A 26,716-nucleotide genomic window follows, 5' to 3' on the forward strand; every position below is an offset into this window, starting at 1 on the left:
ACAATACATGACAGGCTAAACCTTACCCTCGAAATCGCAACGGACAACCAGATTAATTTTCTTAATCTCACTATTTATACAACAGATGCATTTAAATACCAAGATTTTCAGAAAAAACAGGCACACCGGTAAATATCTACATTTCACTTCACATCATCCCCTTAGTACCAAAAAAGCTGTCCTACACAACCAAATCTACAACGCTATCAAATTCAGCTCTTCACAAAACGATCTACACAATGAACTTCAATACCTTACTGATAAATTCATAGCCAGGAGCTACCCCACTCAACTCATCCAACACACAATACCCACCGTTAAAAACAGTATTAAGAACCCCACCAGACACAGTGACAAGACAAATACTCGCATAGTTCTCCCTTACCAATGTGAACTCGCAGCACAATTCCGACATACATTCAAAGATACCGACATCTCCCTCACCTTCTCTACTTACAATAAACTAAATTCCCTGTTTAATTCTTATAAAGATACACACAAATATCTCATAAAATGCCAACCAAACTGCGACACCTGTTACATCGGCAGCACTACCACCAAATTCGGTTCCTCCACGACTTCCAATACCAGCGCATACTACCACTTCAACAGTTTCGGGACAAGTAAATCCTGCACTGAGTTAACAACCCATGCTCAAACCCACAACCCCCCCCCCCTTGTTGACTCTGCCATCACTATTATTAAACTTAGATCGAGCTACAGATTCTTCAATATGAAGCCCTCACCGTCGAATAGTACTGACACCATTCCGATCTCATTATTAACACTAAACTTCCCTTCAACCTCTCACCGGCTAAAGTTCCCACGTGTCAAAAAGAGCATCACGAGAGTTATAGATAAACTTTAAATACAACACGTACTCACTTCTCCCATTTGCCAACTGAAGACGGTTTATTCAACGAAAGTCCCTCATAACGACTATTGGCACCACCGGTCTTCTCTTTTTTTCATATTTTTTCATTTTTTTTCATTCGCATCCTTTAACCTCTTTATGACAACCAAGGATTGGAGATCTGCACTTCTACTTCCTTGCATTCATTTTAAAATCTGTTTAAAATAATTTCACCCCATTCTCCGCCTTAGTTCTTTTTAATACTTCTTCCAAATTTAGCCACCATCTATCAATAAATTTATTGCAGATTTATACAAGGTGAGTACCGTTTTTTAAGCATTTGCTCTTCATTTTTTAGTCAGAGTGTGGTAATTATGGGAGATTTAAATGCACAAGTAGGGTTGAAGAGTGCTATTGGAACTTATGGATGTGGGCAAAGAAATGAAGAAGGCCAAAGATTGGTGGACCTGTGTTTGCAAAATGTATTAAAAATAAGTAACACCTGGTTTGACAAGAAGCAAAGTCGCAAGATAACGAGATATAGTTGGGATGGTAGATATCAAACACTAATAGATTATTTTATTATTGATAGAATATGGAGCAGGAAGGTGATAGATGTAAAGGTTATACCCTTAGTAAGTATGGACAGTGACCACAGATTGTTGGTGGTCAAATTTTAGGATAAGAGTTGAGAATAAGAAGAGTAGAACTGGACAAAAGATAATGATTTGGGAACTACTGAATCAAGAGATAAGAAGGGTTTGAAGAGAAGATTAGAGTACCAAGTACAATGACAGAAGGTGCCAACAAGGAATGGGAAAAATTTAAGAGGGGGCGTTTAAACAGCTGTAGAGGTGTGTGGGAGAACTGGAGGAATTAGAAAGGAAAGAGAGAGACACTGGTGGAATGATAGTCAAAAAGGCAGTTAAACTAAAGAGTGTGTTCAGGAAATTTATGAAAACAAAATTGGAAGAGAACAAAGAGAAATATAATGAGAAGAAAAAAGAAGCAAAGAGAATTGTGAAAGAAGAAAAAGACAAGTTGGATGGAGTTTACACATAAATTAGAGGAGGATTTTAATGGAAATAGAATTTCCATTAAAATTGGAAATGGAAATGTTGATTGTTGAGGAATAAGAAAACGAACAATAAAGAATCTGGGTTCCTAGTCAGTATAGGTGGAAAATTAGTCACAGATGAGAGTGAAATCAGGAAACAGTGGCAGAACTATTTTGCGACCCTGCTTAGTGATAAGGCCAATGGGAGGGAAGATGGTGTAAGAGGAGCAGAATCCACAGAGGGAAAAGTGTCCAAAAGTCGGTCTTGATGAAGTAAAAGAAGCAATGAAAAAGATGAAAAATGGAAAATCATCTGGAGTAGATGAGTTACCAGTGGAAGTTATTAGGGCTGCAGGCAATATTGGGCTAAAATAGCATTATGATATTATCAGCCTAGTTTGGAAAGAGAAAAGAATACCAGATGATTGGACAAGGGGAATCATTGGACCAATTTTTAAAAAAAGGGTCGAGAAGAGAATGCAACAACTATATGGCAATTACCCTGTTATGTCACTGAGTGAATTCAGAGACAAGATCGAGGAATAAAATAGAAGAGAAAGTGATGGAAGAACAGTATGGATTTAGAAGAGTAAGGTCAATGATTGATTTGATGTTTGCCTTAAGAGAATTGCTAAAGACACTGGGAATTTGCCGAGAACCTTTTTCTGGTATTTTTAAACCTTGAAAAGGCATATAATAGTGTGCAAAGAGAAAAAGCATGGGAAAGTTTGTAGAAAATGGTAATAGATGGGGAGGAGTTAGTGTGGATTAAAAATATGTATTTAAAGTGTGAAAGTTTATGTAAGGACAAAATTTGAGGATTCAGATTGGTTTCCAAAGGACTTCGACAGGATAATATGTTGTCACCATCATTTTTTATTAATTTGGAGGATGAATAAAAAGGATTCTAGCAGAATCCAAGCAAAGAAGTTGCTAAGGACTATCTAGCTAAAACTAGAAGAGATAATATAAGAAATATTGATATAAGAATGAATTTGGGAATAGAAAGTCTGAGGGAGAAGATTATTACTGAGCCGGAACTAGAGCGGGGCTCCAGCCCCAGGTGCAGCATTTTAAGGGCGCATTCAACCAGTTATATATTTTAAAATTGCTTCATTTTTGATTTAATTACAGTCAGACCTGTGTTTAATGAACTTCTTTATAGCAATTTTTTTTAAATTCCTTTTGCTAATTACATTTAAAAGTTTCTATAGAATGAAGAAAATTTCCATGAAATGAACGGATTAAGAGAGACTTAACTTTATATGATTTGTTTCCACCTCTGCCCTTTAAGCAATTAGAAAGTGCAAATTAAGGGTTGAAGGGATTCCCGTCCCAAAATGTAAGTGGAACATAAAACGTATGCAGCCACCTATAAAAATTTTATTAGAAGAAATACTGCATTATCTTTGTACGTGCTACTTATGATTCCAGAAATTTTTGAGAGTGAAAAAAATTATAAATTTGGGATTATAAATTCAATAGATAAATGAAAAATCACGTTTTATCAATTTTGCAGGATATAAAATCTGTAACCCTTTTACAACTTCTCCAATTCGTTCATGAGTATTGTCTAATAGAATATTATCTAAATATAGAAATAGTGCTATGAAATTTTCTTACCCTGCCTGTAACAGTAGCTTCTTGTGAAAGGTCCTTCAAAGCAAGAAAAATTCAATTAAAATAATACACCTTCATTGCATCATTTTGATTTATTTTATGGTGTTAAAAGTACCATATTTTGCAATATTTTGTTTCTATGATTTTATACTAGATATATAAACAAACTATCCAGTTTTCTAATTTATTTGTAGTTTATATAGAATTAAATTTGCTGTAGGTATAAACGAATATTTGTAAATTTCTTTTTCTTTGATATTTTTGTTTTGTTATATTCATTGTATTATTTAAATTATTTTATTTATAAATATATGCAAATCGCAGACCGTTGCAATAATTTTTATGAATTCATAAAGATTGCAGAGGCATAGCAAGGGGGGTGCAGAGTGGGAATTTCCCCCAGGTGCCGAGCTTCAGGGGTGCAAACTGAATGAATTGTCTATCACAATCAGGGGCACAGGGAAGACATCCCCCCCCAGGCATTGACGACCCTAGCTACACTATTGAAAGATTGACTACCTGCATATAATGGGGGCGTACTTATAACATTTTTGCCCAAGGGGTAAGTTTGCCTAGTTCTGGCTCTGGATGATTTCATTGCATTTATGATGGTTTCGACATATGAAGAGAATGGACTCGGACAGATTATCAAGAAGAATGTTTGAGATGAAAATGGATAAGAAGAGGCCGAGAGTAAGACCCAGAAAGAGGTAGAGAGACCAGATTAGAGAAGATTTGGAAACAAAGGGAATTGAGTGAGAGAGGATGATAGAAGACAAGATCTGGGAAGACAAAAAGAGAATGGAAGGCTTTGGCTCACCTGACCTAACCTTAGGTTGGAACAGTGGGGAAGATGATGGTCTTTTTAAATTATATAGCATCTTCTGAACAGGTGAATCTGGTATACATTTAAGAATTTTAGCCACTGCTAAGACAGCTGTTTTGAAGCTTACTTGCCTCTCATTGGCTGGCAAGTGCTATCTATTAGTGAACATATGCTGAACTATGGGTAATACATTTTGTCTGAGTGAACAGCCAGGCAGAGTGTGGCAGTGAAACTTCCATTTAAACATGTAATGACCTTTATGTGCACATTTAACCCTTAGAAGTGGGCTGCCTGTACAGTACAGAGTTTTCCTTGTGTGTGTATAACTGACAGTTTGTAAACAAATGTAGTTTCGGTGAATCAGGCACTTTCCTGGGTTGATTATAATGGCTGTAAGACCTCTTGATATTACAGGCATGTCCTGTAAGTTCCAGGACAGGGCTTTTTCTTTCCAGCATTCAACCGGCGGGTGGTTGATTGCTGGAACAAACTTCCATTTGTTGTTGTAGAAGTTGATAGCTTACATAGATTCAAGGCAGAACTAGACAAACATTTGGAGCGAGTGGATGGGTGAAATGAGAAGGGTGTGTGTGTTTTTTTTTTTTTTTTTTTTTTTGGCTGATGCTATATAAGCTTGTTTTCTTGCATCATGTGCCCTTGCTAATGCTAATCAGTAGCAATTCATGAGATTTATTTTATGTACACGTGACGCAGGCTTAGTTTCATTCTTCCATCAAATTCCTTCATGTTTGTTTCTATCACAGCAATTAAACATGTCACCTTTATGCACACCGCACACTTTTCCATTTGACATCTTCGCACTGACTTGTTTTGGTCCATATTAGTCTGGCATCATGTTGGTAGCACCAACATGATGCTGTTGACACTTTCTACTTCAGCAGTAATGGAAATAATGAAAGTGTTGTCATTAAGTGAAGTCTGTAGAGGTCAGCAGACATAGTTTCCTTTTGTTTTGGACTCATGCAGTGTCAAACTGATCTTTTACACAACTTTCGTTTCCTCAAATCTCTGTCAAAATTTAGCGAGTACTGTTTTTTTTCTCCTGAAAACGGCCTCCGAGGTTGGGAAAATTCATATTTTAGCATTAAATCAGCTCACACACCAACCATAAGAATAAGTATTTACTGTAACTAAAATATTTACAAATTAAAATAAATAAATATTTACAAAAACTGCTATTATATTAAATTAAATTATATACATGTAAAAAACATTAAAACTGTGATAAAATCCTTGAGATAAAATACACTAAAATAAACCGGATTAAAAGCGATAAAAACTATAAAAATCTCTGGAGCTTTCGGAAGCATCGGCTTCCTTCCTCAGCAATAACAAAACTTCCTGCAGCACGTCCATATATAACAGGCTCACAGTACTTATACACGTGGTGCAGTCGGCGCATGGTCTGAACTGGAAGCGGAAATAGCTCGGGAACATGTTAAGCAAAACCGTTCATCTGTACTTAGGATGATACTTTCAAACAGAGGATGCATACGCATACCTCTGTCCCTATTCATAATATTGTGGTCGGATGAACAGATTCGTAGGCTCTCGAGCCATTTACAGTTCCAGAACCCATGCGCTCGATCCATGATAACCGCATCCTCTGGGGAGATTTGATGCTGCTTCTCCCAAAAATGTTCGGCCACAGCAGACTTATTGTTCAAGGTTTAGGCCAAAATGGATGTCAGATGAACTAATGAGGCATATGGCAGAGAAGAAAAATGCATGGGATACTTACAAATTAACACATGACACAGAAGCCTATGATAGATACAAGTTGATATGCAACCAAGTTACAAAGGAGGTTAGGCAGGCGAAGGCAGATTACGAGAAATCCTTGGCAAGGGATGCAAAGAAAAACAGCAAAGAGTTCTTTACTTATGTAAACTCTAGAAGGAAAGGGATGAATCAGATTGGTCCACTTGATATTGATGGGTCAAGTGTTGATGATCCTGCTCAGGTAGCTAACAAACTAAATGAATATTTTGCATCGACATTCACACATGAGGAGTTATTCAGCGAGGGGAATGCCAGAGGTGTATTCAACTCTAGCAGTAAGTTACAGAATCTTGAAATAACTGGGAGTAAAGTGGAGGAGAAACTGTTGAAGATAAACACAAGAAAGGCACCCGGGGTGGATGGGATCTATCCAGTTATATTAAAGGAGGCAGCAAAGGAAGTAAGCAAACCCTTAGCCATAATTATGAGAGCTTCCTTGGACTCAGGGGAGGTACCCATAGACTGGAAATGTGCAAATGTGACCCCAATTCACAAAGGAGGATCAAAGGCTGACACAAGTAATTATAGACCTGTGAGCTTAACTTCTGTTCCAGGAAAATTAATGGAGGCACTGGTTAAAGAAGCACTGCAGGATCATTTAGACAAGACTTCAGTTATAGCTCAGACACAGCATGGTTTTGTTAAGGGGAAGTCTTGCCTGACCAACTTGATTGGATACTATGATGCAGTCACAAAAGAACTGGATGCAGGGAATAACTTTGATATTATATACTTGGATCTTAGAAAGGCTTTTGATACTGTTGCACATGGAAGACTGCTACACAAATTGGAGCAGTGTGACATTGGAGGCAAATTACTGCTATGGATAAAGGGGTGGTTGAGGGGGAGAAGACAGAGTGGTAATCAATGGACACTGCTCATCGTGGACTGATGTTATTAGTGGAGTCCCTCAGGGCTCAGTGTTGGGTCCATTATTGTTTTCTGTATTTATAAATGATATTGATGATGGTATATCGGGATTAATGTCCAAGTTTGCAGACGATACAAAGGTTGGCAGGGTTGTCAAGGACTCTACTGACACTATGCTGCTGCAACAGGATCTGGAAAGGTTGAGCAGATGGGCTGAGAGGTGGCAAATGAAGTTTAACATTGACAAATGTAAAGTATTACACATGGGAAACAGCAACCCCAGAGCAACGTATCAACTCTGTGGTACAACACTGACAGTGGTAGAGAATGAAAGGGACTTGGGGGTGGTTGTGCAGGCAGATATGAAGTTCTCTGAGCAGTGCAGACGGGCTGCAAGAGTAGCTCATGGAGTATTGTCAATGATATACAGGAATTTTTCCAGCAGGGATAAGGAGGTGATTATTCCATTGTATAAGGCGATGGTCAGGCCACACCTAGAGTACTGTATACAGGTCTGGAGGCCTCATTTCAAGAAGGATGTAGAGCTGCTGGAACGAGTACAGAGAAGGGCAACAAGATTAGTGAATGGAACAAAGGGGTGCTCTTACGAAGAACGGCTTAAGTTTTGCAAATTACAGTGTCTGGAGACTAGGCACCAGCGAGGTGATCTGATAGAGGTGTATAAAGCCTTGAATGGTTTAAGCATGCTCAATGCTGATGGGATTCTTCCTCTAGCTCAGAATAATCACCTGAGAGGGCATAAATTCAAATTGAGGAAAGACAGATGTAGGATAGACGTGCGGAAATTTGCCTTTAGCCAGCGGGTGGTTGGTTGGTGGAACAGACTTCCATCCCTTGTGGTGGAGGTTGATAGCCTAAATAAGTTTAAGGCTCAGCTGGACAGGTATTTTGAACGAACGGAGGGGTGAAGTGGAAGTGGTTTTTTTTTTTTTTTTTTTTGGCTGATGCTGCATAAGCTTGCTTTCTTGCATCAAATGCCTCTACTAATGCTAATGCTAATTGTAATCAGCGGTTTTTATAGCATTTGCATGCTCCCCCAGACGATCCTTGAGCCGTCGTTTTGTCTTGCCCACATAACATTCCCCACAATCCGGGCATTTTATCCTGTATACTACTCCACTACTCAGGTCCTTTGCTATTGGGTCTTTTACCTGAGACAACACTGTGTGCAACCTCCGCCCGGGAAGCTGCACACAGCATGTTTTATAACCCCGCAAAACTCTAGCGAGATGCTCAGTAACACCCGGATAGTAAGGAATGTATGCGGTAGCCACAGGAACACATGGTTCCTGACGGTTAGACTCTATTCCTCTACTAAATCTGTCTATGATCCTCTGGGGGGTATCTGCATTTTCTAAGGTCTGCTGTGACTCGTCTAATTTCACATTCTTTGTCCTCAGAGGTGGTGCAGTGTGACCCTGCTCTATCTAGTAGAGCTTTCACTACACTATTCTTATGCTGCCCAGCTTGTGCTCAACTATAATGGGTGTACTGGCCTCTGCACATAGGTTTTTAAACACAGAAGTTTTGAGCCTAGGGCCTATCCTAGAGACTAGTACATCCAAGAAAGGAAGGTTACCTCCTATCTCCACCTCTGAGGTAAATTGTATAAATTGGGAGAAGCTATTAAGCCAATGGAGTGCATCATCCTCTCTTCCCTTTTGGACCACGGTGAAGGTATCATCAACATACCTTTACATGCTACTGGATGTCAGCTCCCTAGGTTTTATGGACTTCCAAAAACTCATAAGACAGAAGTCCCACTCAGACGTATTGTATTGTTTATAGGAAGCCCCACATACGCTTTGTCAGGGTATTTGGCTAAATTGATTTCGCCTATAGTTGGCCAGTCCAACTATGTCATAAAAGACAGTAAAGAATTTGTGAATTTTGTGAAAGATTTGATTCTAAATGAAAACGAGAGCATGATTTCTTTAGATGTGGTGTCACTATTCACATGCATTCCAATTAAACTGGAATATATTGTGTTAGAAAATCTTTGAGTAATGTTGTCTCTTTGGGTAATAGATCACTTTTAAATGTAGAGGATATTTGTTCTGGTGTGGAACTTTTGTCTGGCCAGCACCACTATGGTGTACCAAGGTGTTATGTACAAACAGGTTCACGGTACAGCCATGGGATCTCCTATTAGCGCCATCGTGGCCAATCTGGCCATGGAGGAGTTAGAGGACAGGGTTTTTAGTGGATGTCTGTTTCCCATAAAGAAATGGAAAAGGTATGTTGATGATACCTTCACTGTGGTCCAAAAGGGGAGAGAGGATGATGCACTCCATTGGCTTAATACTACTCCCAATTTATACAATTTACCTCAGAGGTGGAGACAGGAGGTAACCTTCCTTTCTTGGATGTACTGGTCTCTAGGATAAGCCCTAGGCTCAAAACTTCTGTGTTTAAAAACCTATGTGCAGAGGCCAGTACACCCATTATAGTTGAGCACAAGCTGGGCAGCATAAGAATAGTGTAGTGAAAGCTCTACTAGATAGAGCAGGGTCACACTGCACCACCTCTGAGGGCAAAGAATGTGAAATTAGACGAGTCACAGCAGACCTTAGAAAATGCGGATACCCCCAGAGGATCATAGACAGGTTTAGTAGAGGAATAGTCTAACCGTCAGGAACCGTTTGTTCCTGTGGCTACCGCATACATTCCTTACTATTCGGGCGTTACTGAGCATCTTGCTAGAGTTTTGCGGTGTTATAAAACATGCTGTGTGCAACTTCCCTGGTGGAGGTTGCACACAGTGTTGTCTCAGGTAAAAGACCCAATAGCAAAGGACCTGAGTAGTGGAGTAGTATACAGGATAAAATGCCCGGATTGTGGGGAATGTTATGTGGGCGAGACAAAACGATGGCTCAAGGATCGTCTGGGGGAGCATGCAAATGCTATAAAAACCGCTGATTACAAGAAGTCTGCTGTGGCCTAACATTTTTGGGAGAAGCAGCATCAAATCTCCCCAGAGGATGCGGTTATCGTGTATCGAGCGCATGGGTTCTGTAACCGTAAATGGCTCGAGAGCCTACGAATCTGTTATCCGACCACAATATTATGAATAGGGACAGAGGTATGCGTATGCATCCTCTGTTTGAAAGTATCATCCTAAGTACGGATGAACGGTTTTGCTTAACACGTTCCCGAGCTATTTCCGCTTCCAGTTCAGACCATGCGCCGACTGCACCACGTGTATAAGTACCGTGAGCCTGTTATATATGGACGTGCTGCAGGAAGTTTTGTTACTGCTGAGGTAGGAAGCCGATCGTTCCGAAAGCTCCAGAGATTTTTATCGCTTTTAATCCGGTTTATTTTAGTGTATTTTATCTCAAGGATTTTATCACAGTTTTAATGTTTTTTACATGTATATAATTTAATTTAATATAATAGCAGTTTTTGTAAATATTTATTTATTTATTTTAATTTGTAAATATTTTAGTTACAGTAAATACTTATTCTTATGGTTGGTGTGTGAGCTGTTTTTTCTCTTTTGCTCTACTTGTATACTATTATCTGAACTGTTATTCTGTGATCATGTTGGAGAAGTTTGGACCATGATGATATTTTCTCAGATGTGCAATGGAAGGTTTGCCTGACCTGCACTTAACTTCAACACACTCCATCCCATTTAAAAACAACTATACTGCTTACAAATATAAGATATTTGTATGCAGTATAGTTTATGGTGATCACAAAGATATTTATGGTGATAAAACTTTATCACCATAAGCTTCTTGCAAGAGCAGTGTTTGTATGGCACTTTTGTCCAGTTTTAAATGAAATTTAATGTTTGCTCATTGTTTATCTATCTCTGTGAAACACCAGACCAATAATAACCAAAACAAGCTGGCATGAAAGTATCAATAATGAGCATGCATGAATTTGCATAGAAGTGGGAAACTGAGTCTGCATCACATATACATTATAGAAATTACATGAATAGCTACAATTAAAAAAACAGTATGTGTACCCTGTACGCACGAAAGATGTTTTATTTTAGGTGAAAATATCCTTAGGAAAAAGGAAACGTACACTTCAGATTGTATTTTCAGCAATTTTCGCAATTTTATATTAGATGGTGAAAGAAAATCAAAGCCATTTAAATTTTTAAAATCGAACAGCTAGAAATGAAGCATAAAACAATGTAACGTTTTATGCTCACACCTGCTACTTATTCTACTGAATCAATGTTAGTGATTGAGTTGGTATCATATAGGAAGTCATTTCATTACCAATCGGTTTTACTTCAGTCCGAAATATTTAGTATGAATGAAGTAATGTTTTATGCTATTTACTCTACTGAATCAAAGTTAGTGACTAAGTTAGCGTCATTAGTGTCATCTAGGAAGCGATGTCATTTGCGTCATTTCTGTCTCGCATTTTCGTTGCCAATCGGGTTTACTTCAGCCCAAAAAATTTAGTGGACGCCGCCAAAGATGTTTTCACATAAAAAAAAAAAAAAATAGTCCTAGAACTTTTAGGAGACACCTTTATGATCAAAGAATGAGCAAAATCAGTGAACAGCAAAGCCACAAGGTTTCTTCCTGTTGTGTATTTAATTTCTTGTTGCAACTAATTTAAGCTGAAGTAGCATTGAAGGCCAGATATATATTGCCCAGTTAGTATAAAGGAGGTTGTATATAGTAAGTTCTAGTAGCACACTGTTAAGCTCCTTTTGATTTGTGTCCTGCTAAATTTACAAGCTATGTGTAGGCTACTAATATTTCTTGAGTAGTTAAAGTATTATCAATGTTAAAAATTTTGTAACAGCATGCATATGTGAATAGAGATACAGTGAATATTGAATTTCATGTTTATGACAAGTGCTCATGTTACACTTGTCAGATACAGCACAGTTTTGGACAAAAAATGTTAGCTTAAGGTTAATAACTTACTCTAGCTTTCTAATATAGAAAACTTTGCTAAGGTAGTTTGTTGAAGTGAAATTTTACAATTTTCCACAGAATAATTGTGTGCAAACTCCTGTGAGGTACAGTGTGAGTATTCTTGTAACTGTTTTTGTTATATGTGTGTGTTATTGTTTTTAAATATTCATGAGCATAATACATAAGCAAAAATATGTGCAAATGCATAATTTTGAAATTTCCTGTGGTTAGCTTTTTAAACTTTCAACTGATATTGAATAATAGTGTGTAATTTATTTATTTAATTAATTAATTTATTTATTTTGAATATTTATATATTCATTAATGATATCTAAATTAAAAACACTTATACCATGCATAAAAATTGTTGCTGAATGCAATAAGAAATACCTAGAGGAAATCAAGCCATTAAATAAACAAAATTATTAAGCAAATTGAAGTGAAAGCCAAACACAAAGGCCATACTCATCTAGGGGAAGCACAGCAATATGGGATCCTGCAGGTAATGTAACTGCTAACCAAAATAACATTAGGAACCCCTCTCTGCACAGCATAAAAATTAACAAATTTTTGGGCTGTGTGGGAAAGTGAGAAATAATTTAAAAGAAAGTTTTGGAGAACCACATAGTTTTGAGAATTTTCAGTCTGCTTCTGTTGTGAAATTTCCCAAAGCTCTCATTTCTCTTATGGTCTGTTATTTCCAGAAAAGCATCCACGGATGCCTGATGCAAGCAATAAAGATGGGTTGAACAAAACGTGCTTAAATATGATTGGCTGTCTATCAGGGAACAGTTAGCAAGTAATGTTAGAAATAGGAGCTGTGGAAATTTTCACAGCAGAAAATGTCTTGTGATCAAGTTATTACTGTGGTTTTCCAAAACTTTTCTTTTTTTGTGTTCACATTTGGGCTGTATGGGGAAGAGTTTTTAACATTATTTTGGGCATCAGTTGTGCTGCCTTACCTGCAGAATCCCATGCTGCTCTGCTTCCCTTGATGAGCACATGTTTTCTTGTTTAATTAGTTTTCACTTTTATTTTGCACTTTAATTTTGTCCATTTACCTACTTGATAGCAGTTAGCACCTCAAGTATTTGTGCTTTTTGCATTTAGCAGCAACTTTTATATATGATATGAATTTTTAATGTCAGTTAATCTTACCACTTTGAATTTTTGTATATAATGAACAGAATTATGTGCACATGTGCAATTTTGAAATTTTACACACACAGTTTTATAAACTTGAAAATGGAAGGGACTGATGTTTTATGTTTGTAATAGTTTTCTTTTTTACTCCAGCAGTTTTGTTTAATTAAAAATAATGGGTGTACAAACAAGTTTTTAATTTTAAAATTTTTAATTATTAATTATAACTAGGTTACTATTTGGTTTTTAGGAGCATTAGCAACTAAGGCCATATTGCTCTGTGAATATGCGGTCGTCATTCCTGACCTTTCCGCATCCTCCGTGATGACGGGCTCGAACCCCGGTCTAATCAAGAAGCATGCGCTGCGCACTGCTGCTCCTTCCCACCTGACTATGGAGGCACCTATTATAACTAGGGGGCTTCACCCATTGCTTGCTGTGCTTGCTTCTTTTGATAAAATAAAATAAAATACTTACAGAAGCTTTCGACTCTGTATGTCTCTTCCTCAGCTATGAATACATAAATATGTTACTATATCTATATAATATCAGTGTAGATACCCATAGCCAACTCTTAAAGAAAAACTAGGATCGTAGTGTGAAAGGCATTATTTTATCTGTATCGCATATTGTGCTCATCGTTCACAACGAGTTACCATGTATTGCACTATCTCTAATAAGTAACGCTTCACTAATAGAGAAGACTATTGTCGCTTATTCTAGGTGGGCACCACTACCCAGACGGCACCATTTCAAAGCTAGTTGGCTTTTCATCGGTGGGTGGCTTTCACTTTATGATCGCAGTTTTTCTTTAAGAGTTGTCTATGGTGTATCTACACCAATATTATATAGATATAGAATCTTAAAATATTATGCCTTGTTGCATTTAGTTTATTTAAATAAATATTACATATGGAAATCAAGAATGGTACTGTGTGGTCATGTTAGATAAACATAGCACGTGATCACGCTTAAACAGAAGTTTGTTTTACTACAGGAGGAAAATTATTTTAATGTATAGAAAGAGTAAAATAATATATTTAAAAATTATAATTTTTAAATTGTAACAGTTACATATAGTAATTGTTGAAATCCAATAGTAAGAGGCCGGGCATTTAGTACTCCAAGCAGAATTTAAAAAAGTAGAAGAAGAAAAGTATCTTTTTTTTAGAAATAAAAAAAAAAAAAAAAGAAGCAAATTGGGCAGGCACCTTGTGATTTTGTTATTATCAGTGGTGTGAGCACTACTGGGTTTGAAGCACTCAGACCAAGCCAGTAATACGCCTCCTAAAATTCCAGCAAAATCTCCTCCTCCACCAGTGATTGCTACTACTTCAAATAATCTTAATTCATCTACAAAAAAGGTTATTCAGGACACATCGATGCATTCAGAGTATTCTCCCAAACAGGAAGATCCGGTTCTGGAAATATTTGCAGAAGAAGAAGATATGGACACAGGTCGCCCTACATTTCCAAAAAGAGACAAACCAAAGCCAGAACGCCATAAGACATCCATGTCAGGTACAGCTTCTTCTTCTAAATTCAAGTAATGCCTAACATCTTGCAATGGAATTGCAGAGGCTTTCGTGGCAACATTGACGACATTCATTACTTAATTAACCGCTACTCTCCAGTTGGTTTCTGCCTGCAAGAAACCTATTTAACTCCTCAAATTTCCATTTCCATAAAAAACTACTCAATCTATCGACTAGATCGGAATACATCCAATTCTGCTCGAGGTGGTGTAGCTATCTTAATTAACACAAGGATTCCAGCTAGGCAAATCACTCTCCAAACCCAAATCGAAGCTGTCGCTGTGCGTCTGATTAGTCAGACTGCTTTAACTCTAGTCTCAGTTTATCTCCCACCAAATCATACTTACTCTTATAATGATCTTAAAGAACTTTTATTACAGCTCCCCTCCCCTATCTGCCTGCTAGGGGATTTCAATGGCCACCACCCTTTATGGGGATCAACTAAATTAGACCGACGCGGCCGACTGATCGAAACTTTACTGGATAAAGAAAACCTCACTCTTCTTAACAGTGGTTCGCACACCCATATACAGTTACCTAATGGACAGACTTCTGCCATTGACCTATCGATTTGCTCCCCAATACTGTTTTCAGTCATGCAATGGTCCGCTCTGGATAATCCCATGGGCAGCGACCATTTTCCAATTGTTTGTAATCTGATGACTACACAACCACCATTAGACGAACCCTGCAGGAAATGGAAATTTTCTAAAGCTAATTGGGAAAAATTTCAATCAGCAATCACATTGGATAAAAAAATTATACAACTACATCCCATAGATGAAGTTACCGACTATATCACTTCCTGCCTTTTATTTGCAGCTAAAAGATCAATTCCAATATCAAATTCAAAGACTCGACGCCATTTCAACTGTTGGTGGAATGAGGAATGCACAAAAGCGAAGAAAGAACAAAATAAAGCATGGAATTTATTTCGGCGAACTCCAACTACAGTTAATCTTATTCAATACAAGAAACTAAAGGCAAAAGCTCGTCTCATTCAAAGACAAGCCAAGAAAGATTCTTGGACTCGGTTTGCATCCACTATCAATAGAAACACGAACCCACGATTAATATGGAAGAAAATTAGGCAGCTTTCCGGGAAGTTTCCAACTGGACCTTCTCCAATTCTCTCCTGCAATGGTCTAAACGTTTCTGCTCCTCTGGATATAGCAAATGCCTTAGGCAAAACTTTTGCTGACGTCTCAGCTGCTTCCACCTACTCTCCGGAATTTCAGAAAACTAAGAACACCGCAGAACAGAGACACATCAACTTTCGAACTTCACTGCTACTTCCATATAACCAGCCACTCCAAAAATGTGAACTTATGCAAGCCATCAGAACAACGCGCAACAGTGCCGCTGGGCCAGATGGGATATTTTATGTTATGTTACAGCACCTTGATGAGGAAAACTTACAAATGCTGCTAGCCTTTTTTAACCGAATCTTCCTGGGAAATGTTTATCCCACTTCTTGGCACCATGCTACAGTTTTGGCCTTCTTGAAACCTGGAAAAGACCCCTCCAATCCTAATAGTTACAGACCAATATCTCTGTCCAGTTGCCTCGGTAAAATTCTTGAAAAAATGATCCACAGTCGACTCGCTTGGATCATTGAAAGCGAACATCTACTAAGTAATAGTCAGCATGGCTTTCGCCAAAACAGGTCCTCCTTTGATCTGATGATCAAGGCTGAATCCGAAATTCGCAATGCCTTTGTTAAAAACGAACACCTAGTTATGGTCTCCATAGATATAGAGAAGGCATTCGATACCACCTGGCGTTATGGAATTCTCCGTGACCTCCATAACCATGGTCTCCGTGGCAACCTGCCTATATTTATTAAGAACTTCCTCAAGAGCAGATCTTTCCAGGTGCGATATCAAAATTCCCTTTCTACTACATTCTTGCAAGAAGAAGGAGTACCACAAGGGTCAGTTTTGAGTGCGACCCTCTTTGCCCTCAGAATTGATTCTATCACAAAAGAACTTCCAAATACTGTAAAGGCGTACCTTTACGCTGACGATCTCTCTCTTTCTTGCCATTCACAGAATATGAGATCTATTGAAAGGCAATTGCAGATATCTCTCAATAAAGTACAAAAGTGGGCTGAGTGCAATGGATATCGTCTTTCCCAACAAAAAACAGTTGCGATCCACTTTTGCAATCAACGCAAACTGCATACGGATCCTGAACTTCGGATATCAAATACCACCATTCCGATTGCCAGCAATACCAGATTCTTGGGACTAATCCTGGACAGTAAGCTGAATTTCTTTGAGCATGTTAAATTGTTACGTACTACCTGTCTCAAAAAGATCAACATGCTAAGAGCTTTATCTGCCCATTCTTGGGGAGCAGACCGTACAACTTTGCTGCTCTTATATAGAGCATTGATCAGATCCCGTTTAGATTATGGTGCTCCAGTTTATGATTCTGCCCGAAAGAGTGTACTACGCTGGCTAGATCCTATTCAACATAATGCACTGCGGATTGCAATTGGTGCGTATAGGACATCTCCAACTCATAGTCTATACATTGAAGCTCATGAGCCCCCTCTGCATCTCCGCAGAAAAATGCTGTTACTTAAATATGCAGCCAAAATACAGACTTGCTCTTTGCATCCTATTCAGCCCTACCTTTTTAATCAACCACTAATTAATCTCTATAGAAATAAACCAGGTAAAATCCGACCAGCTGGCCTACGGCTTCTTGAAATATCACAGAACTGGAATGTTCCTCTCCACAATAGGCAACAGATGGAGAATTACTGTCATCCTCCGTGGACATCGTTTCCTCAACTAACTTGTGATACTTATTTTCTACAATGGGGAAAGAATCGCCTACCGACACTGAATGTGCAACAACTCCATGCTAGCCATCTTCAAAGCTGTGCTGACTTTTTGCCGGTATATACGGATGGTTCCAAATCTCTTTCAACTGTTGGCGCAGCAGCAGTGTTTCCCTCTGCTATCATATCAGCTTCTCTTCCACCTGAGTATACCAACTTTTCAGCAGAACTGTATGCAATACAATTAGCCCTAGAAAATTTGACTCTACATCCATCTGAAAAATATATAGTTTACACTGACTCTCTCAGCTCAATTAGAGCAATGCAGAATCCCTCTCAACAGAATCACCATATTTTAATTAAAATCAGGTGTTTGCTATTGCAAATTGACAACCGTCAACAACTAGTGAAGTTTTGCTGGATTCCGGCACATTCAGGCATAAAAGGAAATGAACTAGCTGATATATCTGCTAAAAATCCATCAACCTTAGACTTAACCTCTGCCTTCATTCCAGCATCTGATTATAATATCATAATTCAAACAGCATACCATGCACAGTGGACAGCGCTATGGCATAAAGAAACAAATAACAAATTTTTTCAATTGAAACAGGACCCAAAATTATGGCACTCATGCACTCAGACAGTTCGGCGAGAAGAAGTGGTACTCGCACGGATAAGAATAGGGCATACCCATCTGACTCACCTCCATTTACTTACCGGCAATGATCCTCCACAGTGTTCACACTGCTCTGAACATCTAACAGTCAAACATATTTTGATTGACTGTCCACACTATCAACCACATCGTACTTCAACACTTCAAAATCTGGCTAATCTTCAAGAACCGCTGACACTACATCATATCATAGGAGAGGAGGCAAATATTAAGGAACTTTTCTGCTTTCTGAAACAAATTAGAGTGTATAATCTTTTATGAATAGCTCTCAGAACTGAAATGAATTTGAATTGTTATGTTCTTTATTATTTTCTGATATAACTACGAATAGGCGCACTATAGCCATAGCAGCTAATGCGCCAATAAACAACCATACCACACACACACTACTGGGTTAAAGATACAGAATATGCTTATAAAATCTGAGAAATTGGCTGTTCTCTTCTGGAAATCTCTATCAAACCTTTATTTTTAAATGTTGCAATGTTCTTTAAAATTTATATAATTTAAAAGAAATATGTGGAAATCATTACCCCTCTGTGATAAAGAAAAGAGAAGAATTCATTTAAATTCCTAAAGTTTTTTGGTATGATCACATGAAAAAAGCAGAAATGGACCTTAATGTGTTTAATTGTGAAATGATTGGACTAATTGTCTCTTAGGTGCACAGGGATCACATATTGAATAAGTATTTGCTTGAATAATGAATTGCATGTTTAATGACTTCAAAACTACAGTTTTTCCTTGAAGACTCTGTATTTAGACATGTTACCTGAGTTTCTTTTAAACTGTTAAATATTCTAATAACAATATAGCTGTCTTTAGTTGTCTGCAGATGTCTTTCCATTGTATCCCACCCTGTCTGCTCGTCTGTTTTGTAAATATATGGATAATTTTTTATTTTCTTTTTCATTTCAGGGAAAGATGGTGTTGTCATTAGCAAAAGAGCAATCAGCACGTCTGTTAAAACATGTAATCCGGTGTTACTTAAGGCTGTCTGACAATCCCAGGTAAGTGGATGTTTGTTAGCCTGCTTGCATATAAGGGCATGTTGACATCTAATTACATTCATACGTAATGGTGTTAACTGCAACAGAATGTCTTTTTAGTTAAATGTTTTTTGTGAATGTTGTCAGTATACTAAGGTAGTGAAAGAGAAATATGCTTGGGTTTTCCTGAATTCCACTATTCCTCATCACAGTGCTGTCTGAAGATGGATAAATTTTGCAAAATTGGAACAATGGATAACTTATTTTGAAGTGGACAGCCATTGGTTATAATGGTTATAACAATATTTCAGATTATGTGCTCCAGAGCTCGAGAATACCTCTCTAACATTTATCACAGAAAGGTGGCATCTCATTCCAAGTGTCTGCATTGCTTTGTGAAAACATCTTAAATGATATCAAAATAGAATTTATATGGTGCAGGAGTTGAAACAGACTGAGAAAGCCATTAAATTAGGGATTGGTTGAAGGAATTTATTGACAATGATGGTTAGTGAAGTTACATTAACACACACAAAAATCATTTGTGGTCTGCAGATAATCCTCAAGTTGGGAAGCAGCAGACAGTGAATGATCTTCTCATCTCATTGCTTATTTATATATTTGGTATAATGGTATACATTACAGTGATAAGCAGTAATTCACCTACATGCACAAAATAATAAATTTTACATGAATGTACAATAATTGACAATGAGACTATATATAGTTTTGAACAAAATGTAATGAAACGTGGATAATAATATTAAAATGCCAGGTTAAGTACTCTTGATTAGACTTCATGGAGCTTATTGTTTGTGACTGGGGCTGTCAGAAAGGTTTAACAAATTTAATTAGTCAATAACCCCCCTCCCCACACACACACACACACACACACGTGTGTGTGTGTGTGTGTGTACGTGCAACTACTAGCAATTACTACCTTTTGCAGCTACTAGCATGGTGGGTACCCAAACAGGTGACCCACCACAAAGTTCAAATCATTATATTTTTGAAAGATTTTATTTATTGTTCCAAAATAAATATGGGAACACAGTCTATATTCTCTCCAGATGGCTCCTGCACTGCTGTAAGCAAGATACTAGTTTCAATTTCAAGCACTGAAGTGCACCAAATTTGAAACTCCAAGTGAATAATAGTATCTAGCACACACACACACACACACACACACACACACACACACACACACACACACACACACACACACACACACACACACACACACACACACACACACACACACACACACAAAGTAAATGTCTGTTTGTATATGACAGATATTTATACCAAGCTCTACATATTCTAGTTCTCTTAAAATAGAATCCGTCAGCTTAGTATATAGCAGGTTATCTCTTCAACATTAAAGAAACTACTCTTCAATACACCCTTTATTCACATGGCCAACATCACTAATATAATCTAACAATATGGCAAAATACTTAATGTATTTGATTTTGTTTCACAATCTGCTTGATTTTATTTTCCATTAATTCTACAGCTTGTTTTTCATATTTCATGGCTTAAATAATGATATCACAGATTTTATTTATATGACAGAAATGCAGCAGTAGCACTGAACCATATTCAGAAATTAATTTCATGGAATTAGAAAATTTCCTGAACTTTGAGCTGCATTTAAGGATAATGGTTTTTCCTCGTGATCTCCAAGTTAAATGACATGATGCCAAAAATATATAATTGTTACCAAACTTACCAGTGTCTTTTTGCTGCATGCATAGATGATTCTCATGATCGATGGTTTCATGCCAATAGCCACTGCTCCAAATCAAGCCATTTTATCATGGATCTGTATAAATTGCATTATTTTCATGCCTTTCTAACAGTACTCGTGTGTTTACATTCGCAGCATACATGTAATACAACAGGTTCATTGTATGAAAATAATCAACATGAAAAAAAGTAAGCACAGTACTCAAGCATAGAATTTGGGTATACCAAGCCAACGTTGGTTCTGTTTCTCACTGATTTTAAAATTCTGTTGTAATGAAAGCTACTATAAAATGTCTATTTTTGTTATCTTTGGGAATTCTTCATCTCAGAGATGTGAGATATTATACGATATCTCTTGCATATTATACTATATCACTTTGAATCATTAAATCAAATTTAATCCAATCACCTGAATCAATGTTAAAATAAAACCAACCATTTTTGGGGTTCACTTTGATTGTAGTGTCTGAATGAGCACCTCGATTCTATTTTCTTCAGTCACTGTTGAGTTGGTGTCTCCTTTTACTGATGACAGTTCTTTCTATCCACTTGAAAATGCACATTTTGTAGTTTTATTGAGCTCATGTTTAATTACAGAGTTGCTAGAGATTAGTGATCTCAAGCAACTCTTCATTTTCATTATCACTAAAACTCACATCATGATCATTTCAAGAATTTCAGCAGTCATCTGTTTAATTCTTGTTATATTCTCCAATTCATCTTTTCCTTTTCTTTTAGATGCACTGGATTCAAATTGTTCCCCTTTCCACATGTTTTTCTAGAACTTTACCATTCTGAAGCAGGGCAACTAAATACAGTGGATTCCGGTTGTTTGGGCCACCGGTTAATCGGGGCAGCTGTTTATTTGGGGCAAATCTTAAAAAACAGAAACCAATCGAGAAAATAGCCAGGGCTTACTTCGCTTAATTGGGACAGCATGTCGTTTAATCGGGGCAGGAGACCACAGCACTGGAGATTACCCTACGATTGTCTCCGACAGTACCACTTGGTTCGGTCGAAATTCTGGTGAAATGTATCAAATTGATACATTTCACCTTAGTGAAATGTATCAAAATATTTTTATTCTGTTAAGAATAACTATGCCTGTTCCTGCCACTACTGCATCTGCTGTAAGGAAATTTCCAAAAATGTAACTGATTAAGAGGTCACAACCATAAAACAATTAGCAGTCACCTGTTTATTGGGCTTTTCTGTGAAATCTATCAAACGGATAGTAAACTCGATCTTATTGAATTTGCGATAATACCGACAGCTGGAATTCTGTGGGTTATTATGGTGAAGTGTGTTTACACTTCCATGAAATCTTCAGTCATATGAAAAAAATTAATTTCAAATCTTCTCTTCATTCTTATTTTTAAAGCTTTGTAACTCGTTACTCCGTTCTCACTTGCGCGTATTGTGTTACTTGCAATTTGTGTGTGCCGTGTTCTTTGTTATTGATTGCTTATCTTTTTAAATTTTAACCCCCACCCACAAATGTCAGTGAACAGAAATGTCAACTAGTTCGTATGTACATATTACAGTACGTATTAATTATTCCGATTTTCACATATTTTTTAATTGGTAAGGTAATAAAAGGTAAATTTGTGCTTAATATATCTTTGCTTTTATAACCTGTGGATAATATTCCTCCTATTTTCTCTAATTAGAATCGCAGTTTAATAGAATTAAAATTCAATTCACAAACGTGATCACAATGACCGGCGCTTACTACACATCGTATAGTGAATGGTACTTTACTATGGTGAGTTCGTTGTAACATTCTGAAGAGATTATAGGGGCTTTGTTCCCATATTTACTATGTGGCAACAATAACATGTCTTTCAAAAACAATTACGATAATTGTATTTGAAACACTCTATTTGGCTAGTTGTTTATCAAAACAAGTGGGAGAATGAAAACAAGTAATATGAAACTATAAACAAACATAATTTGAACTTTGTGGTGAGTCACCTGTTTGGGTACCCACCATGATAGTAGTTGCAAGAAAGTTAGTGATTTTTACCGAGTAAAAATCACTAACTTTCTCGTCAGAGATGATTACAGTAAAAGTTTGTCAGCATTTAGGGAGGTAGAAAAAAAAAATTCAAAAATTTTAATCACTAATTAACAGTTAATGAAGGATTATTTTTGAGGCACTTGTCAGATGACCCACCAACACTGCCAGGTTAAAGAAGAATGCTGCAAAATCTTTATTCTTTGTATCATTTGCCACTATGTATAAGTGAATTCATGTATGAAAATGCATATAAAAAAAAAAGGTAAACTGCAGCTATTATCAGTCCACTGCAGGATGGAAGCCTCCTCAACAATTCATGTTGAGGGAATTGGACCATAATCTGCCACGCTGGTTCAGTGCGGGTTTAGCACTCAGCAGTGGATTGCTGACCATATTTAGCAGTCAGGGACTTGAACCCCGGTCTACTCAAATAGCATGTGCTACTGCACTCCCGCTCCTGACCATTGGGCTTCGTGATGCTTCCAGATCATCAGTGTGAAACTTTTTTTTTATTTTTTTATTTTGGCTTAATACAAAGAATATGCACATGTTTTCTCCAGCTTTTTGAAGAGGCAAGTGATTTGAACCAAAAATTTCAAATATTTTTGAAATCACTTTCCAAGGTGTGATGGAAATGCAAATTTGTTAGGGTCGAAGCTATGATGTTTCAGTTAGATGACATGTGAAGCTATCAAAAATCTTCATAGCACATGTAGTGATTTGGCCATGAAGTTAATGTAAATTAGTTTTAAGAACTCAAGTTTTTGCTGTCATTGACCATGTGTGAAATTCCGTTTCGTTAATAAAATAAGTCAGCTTTGTCAAAAAGTTGAAGTCCATTTATATAACTTTTATCTGTGACAGTTTTTTGCTTGGTTTGATCAGTATTATTCAACTGGGTTTCAATATACATTAAAAGGTGCTTGCTAGACATTCCTTTATGTTCAAAGGGAAGAGAAGAGAACAAGCATTGCAAGAAACAAGTTTGGTTTTATGAAAAGCTGATGAACCTGTGAAAAACAACTTAACTTTTACGATTAATGAAATTAAAGAAAATTTAGAAATGTGGTTTGAATCACTAAATGGACTTGTTGACAAATTTGTTTTTGTTTTTGAAGTATCAAACTTGAAAAAAAAAAAAAAGAGTCAACTGAAGACCTTTTAAAACATTGCCAAGTTTATAAAATGTCTTATCTTTTAGCAGTAACTGTGGTGTTAAATGTCCTAGACTGTTTGAACAATTGCAAGTATTTAGTAAATTAGTTCCTTCAGATATTTCTGACATGAAAGATGTGTGTCACTGTGTTGTTCAGTGAAACCTTAGTGAAATGTATCAAAATATTTTTATTCTGTTAAGAATAACTATGCCTGTTCCTGCCACTACTGCATCTGCTGTAAGGAAATTTCCAAAAATGTAACTGATTAAGATCTATCTCTGGGCAACTATGGCACAGAAACACCTATTTGGATTGTTCATTCATTCTGTAGAGAATGATGTTTCTTCAGCATTGGATTATTCTGTAATCGTCAGTGAATTCAGTTGCAAGAAAAGCAGAGAAGGGTAATTTTAGGGTGAATGAAAATTTTATTCCTGCTGGGCTTATAGTACAGTATAAGCCCAGTATTCCGGCATAATGGAATTGCAGAAGTGCTGGATTATCAGATGTTTTTGATTATTGAATGCTTATTTAAAAATATTTATGAAGTCCTCAATAATCCAAAATTTTTTTGTTCTCACTAGATTTTGTATAATAAAAGAATAACTAGAAATTACAAATCTGTGTTTTTTTTGTTCTCACTAGATTTTGCATAATAAAAGAATAACTAGAAATTACAAATCTGTGTTCTACCACAACATGTGAAAAAGACATGGCTTCAAATCCCACCTTGATCAGAGAGCTTTATTGGCTTTTTTTAACAGTGTGACTGAGTTAGATTTGAGTGAGAGTTTCATGCTTTATTTGCTTGAAAGTTAGGTTTTTCATCCAGCATGCATACAAAAACCAACTGAAGAGTGCATCCTGAGTGCTGCAGAGGTATTGCCACCTTGTGGCATAAGTTGCTTTTGTGCTTAAGGCACACCAACCATTAAAATATTGAAAATGCATAACTATAAAGTATAGGGACAAAATTAACAGCAAAACAATCTTCAGCTGTTGCAGTTGTTACTTTTTTTGCTTTTTTTAATGCCATATATAGGGAAGAGCCAATTTAAGTTGATTTATATGACAGATTTTTGGCACTTTTATACAAAACTTTAGCCCAGTTTAAAACATTGGTGTAGTTTTTCAAAGCAGCATGATTGCCAGATGTCGAACGGACTCACACCTAGATAACATTTAATTAAATGTTATCTAGGTGTGAAAATTAGCTTTTATATAATCTTCGCACAATTAATTTTTTTATCTTGTATACTGATAAAAGCTTCAATATACTGATCAGCATATTGAATCAAGCAACAATAAAATATAATCATAAAAAGATAACAAATTATAAGGTCACAACAACATAACAGGTTACACCAGAACAATGTAACAAGAATTACAAGACCACAACATAAAAATTCCTCACATCATTGACAGATTCAAACTTGAGCCTTTTTCACCTGGTGTGAGAGGACAGTCATTATAACCACTGCTATCTGTGAGGGCTGAACAGTGTGAGAATTTTTATTATGCATTAAAATCTCCAAGAATTAAGGAGAGGAGGAAAACAATATGTTATGTTGTCTACCACCACTTAGATGTCAGTTTATCGTATTTCCTGGATAAATTTGAAGCTGGATTTTCAGACATTTTCTGTGTTAGAATTGCTAAAATTCTAGGACTTGAAGGATCTTAAAATTTCTTAAATGTAATTTCCTCCCAAAGGGAGCCTTGATGGGCCTCTTTGCCTTGTCTAGATCTGCTATGTTGCCACAGAATTTCTGAAACCTTGTAACCGAGATTAACTTTTTCTACAAAGTAAATGGGAATGAAATTCAGATATACCTCCATTGCCTTTATACCTTAGTATAAAGGAGGCAAAATTTTTTTCAACAGATTGTAAGTGCTTGTAATTCATTTAATATTGGTTTCACAATATAATTTGGATGTATAAGTACAATTTGTTTGTCTTATCAGAAAACATTGCACAAAATTCCCAGACCACTCAAGGACTGGGAATTTGTGCAACTTTAATTAGCCTTCATGTTTTTTTGCAAGATATGGAAGCTAATTAAAACTAGCCTAAAACCACTCATAAAACAGTTAAATTAGCTGCAAAAGTTGCATGTGGTGTAATGAATTGGTTTAGCTATATGGGCTTATCATTTGTTGCCTAATTTGAGACTTCCTGCTTAATCGGACAGAACTGGCCGATTAAGCAGGAAGAGTTCAAAGGAGAGTTCAAATTGCCTAATTTGAACTCTCCTTTTTTTACAATTTTTTCACTGTAGTGATGATGGTAATGTATTTTTATTTGCCAAATATAAAGAATGCAGCAAGCTTAAGTAAAGCTGGCATATTAATGGACAAAATTGTCTTTGAGGAAGCAAGTCATTTTTAGGACAAAACTACAAGAGCATTAGCCGACCGAGCTAGCCGGGTGGGTAAAGTGCTTGCCTGGCAACCCAAAGGTCGCGGGTTTGATTCCCGCCTCGGGCTTGGATCAAAGTACTGCAAAAACCTTGGGAGGTGCATTATGGCCACAGAAGCCGATGCGCCAACAACTACCAAAAAAAAAAAAAACAAGAGCATTAAAAATATTGTGTGTAGCCTGCATGTTCTGTTTTGAACATTTTGTGAATGTGATTTTGTGAATGAACTGTTTTAGATGGATGCATCTAAAACAGGTCACATAACACTATATACCAAAATACATGAGC

General features: G+C 36.9%; 1 protein-coding gene across 1 annotated transcript in view; it reads left to right on the top strand.

Moving 5' to 3' along the window:
- The window catches only part of Rcd-1 (Required for cell differentiation 1), a 137,890-nt gene that overhangs the window by 91,726 nt on the left and 19,448 nt on the right, over positions 1-26,716 (top strand). Inside the window, exon 8 of the mRNA XM_090382407.1 lies at positions 19,012-19,103. Coding sequence (XP_090238533.1) covers positions 19,012-19,103 — 92 coding nt within the window. The remainder of the gene's footprint in view (positions 1-19,011; positions 19,104-26,716) is intronic.

Source organism: Mastigoproctus giganteus, chromosome 1, assembly GCF_048544385.1.
Source record: "Mastigoproctus giganteus isolate SK-2022 chromosome 1, ASM4854438v1, whole genome shotgun sequence".
In the NCBI taxonomy this organism is placed as follows: domain Eukaryota; kingdom Metazoa; phylum Arthropoda; class Arachnida; order Uropygi; family Thelyphonidae; genus Mastigoproctus; species Mastigoproctus giganteus.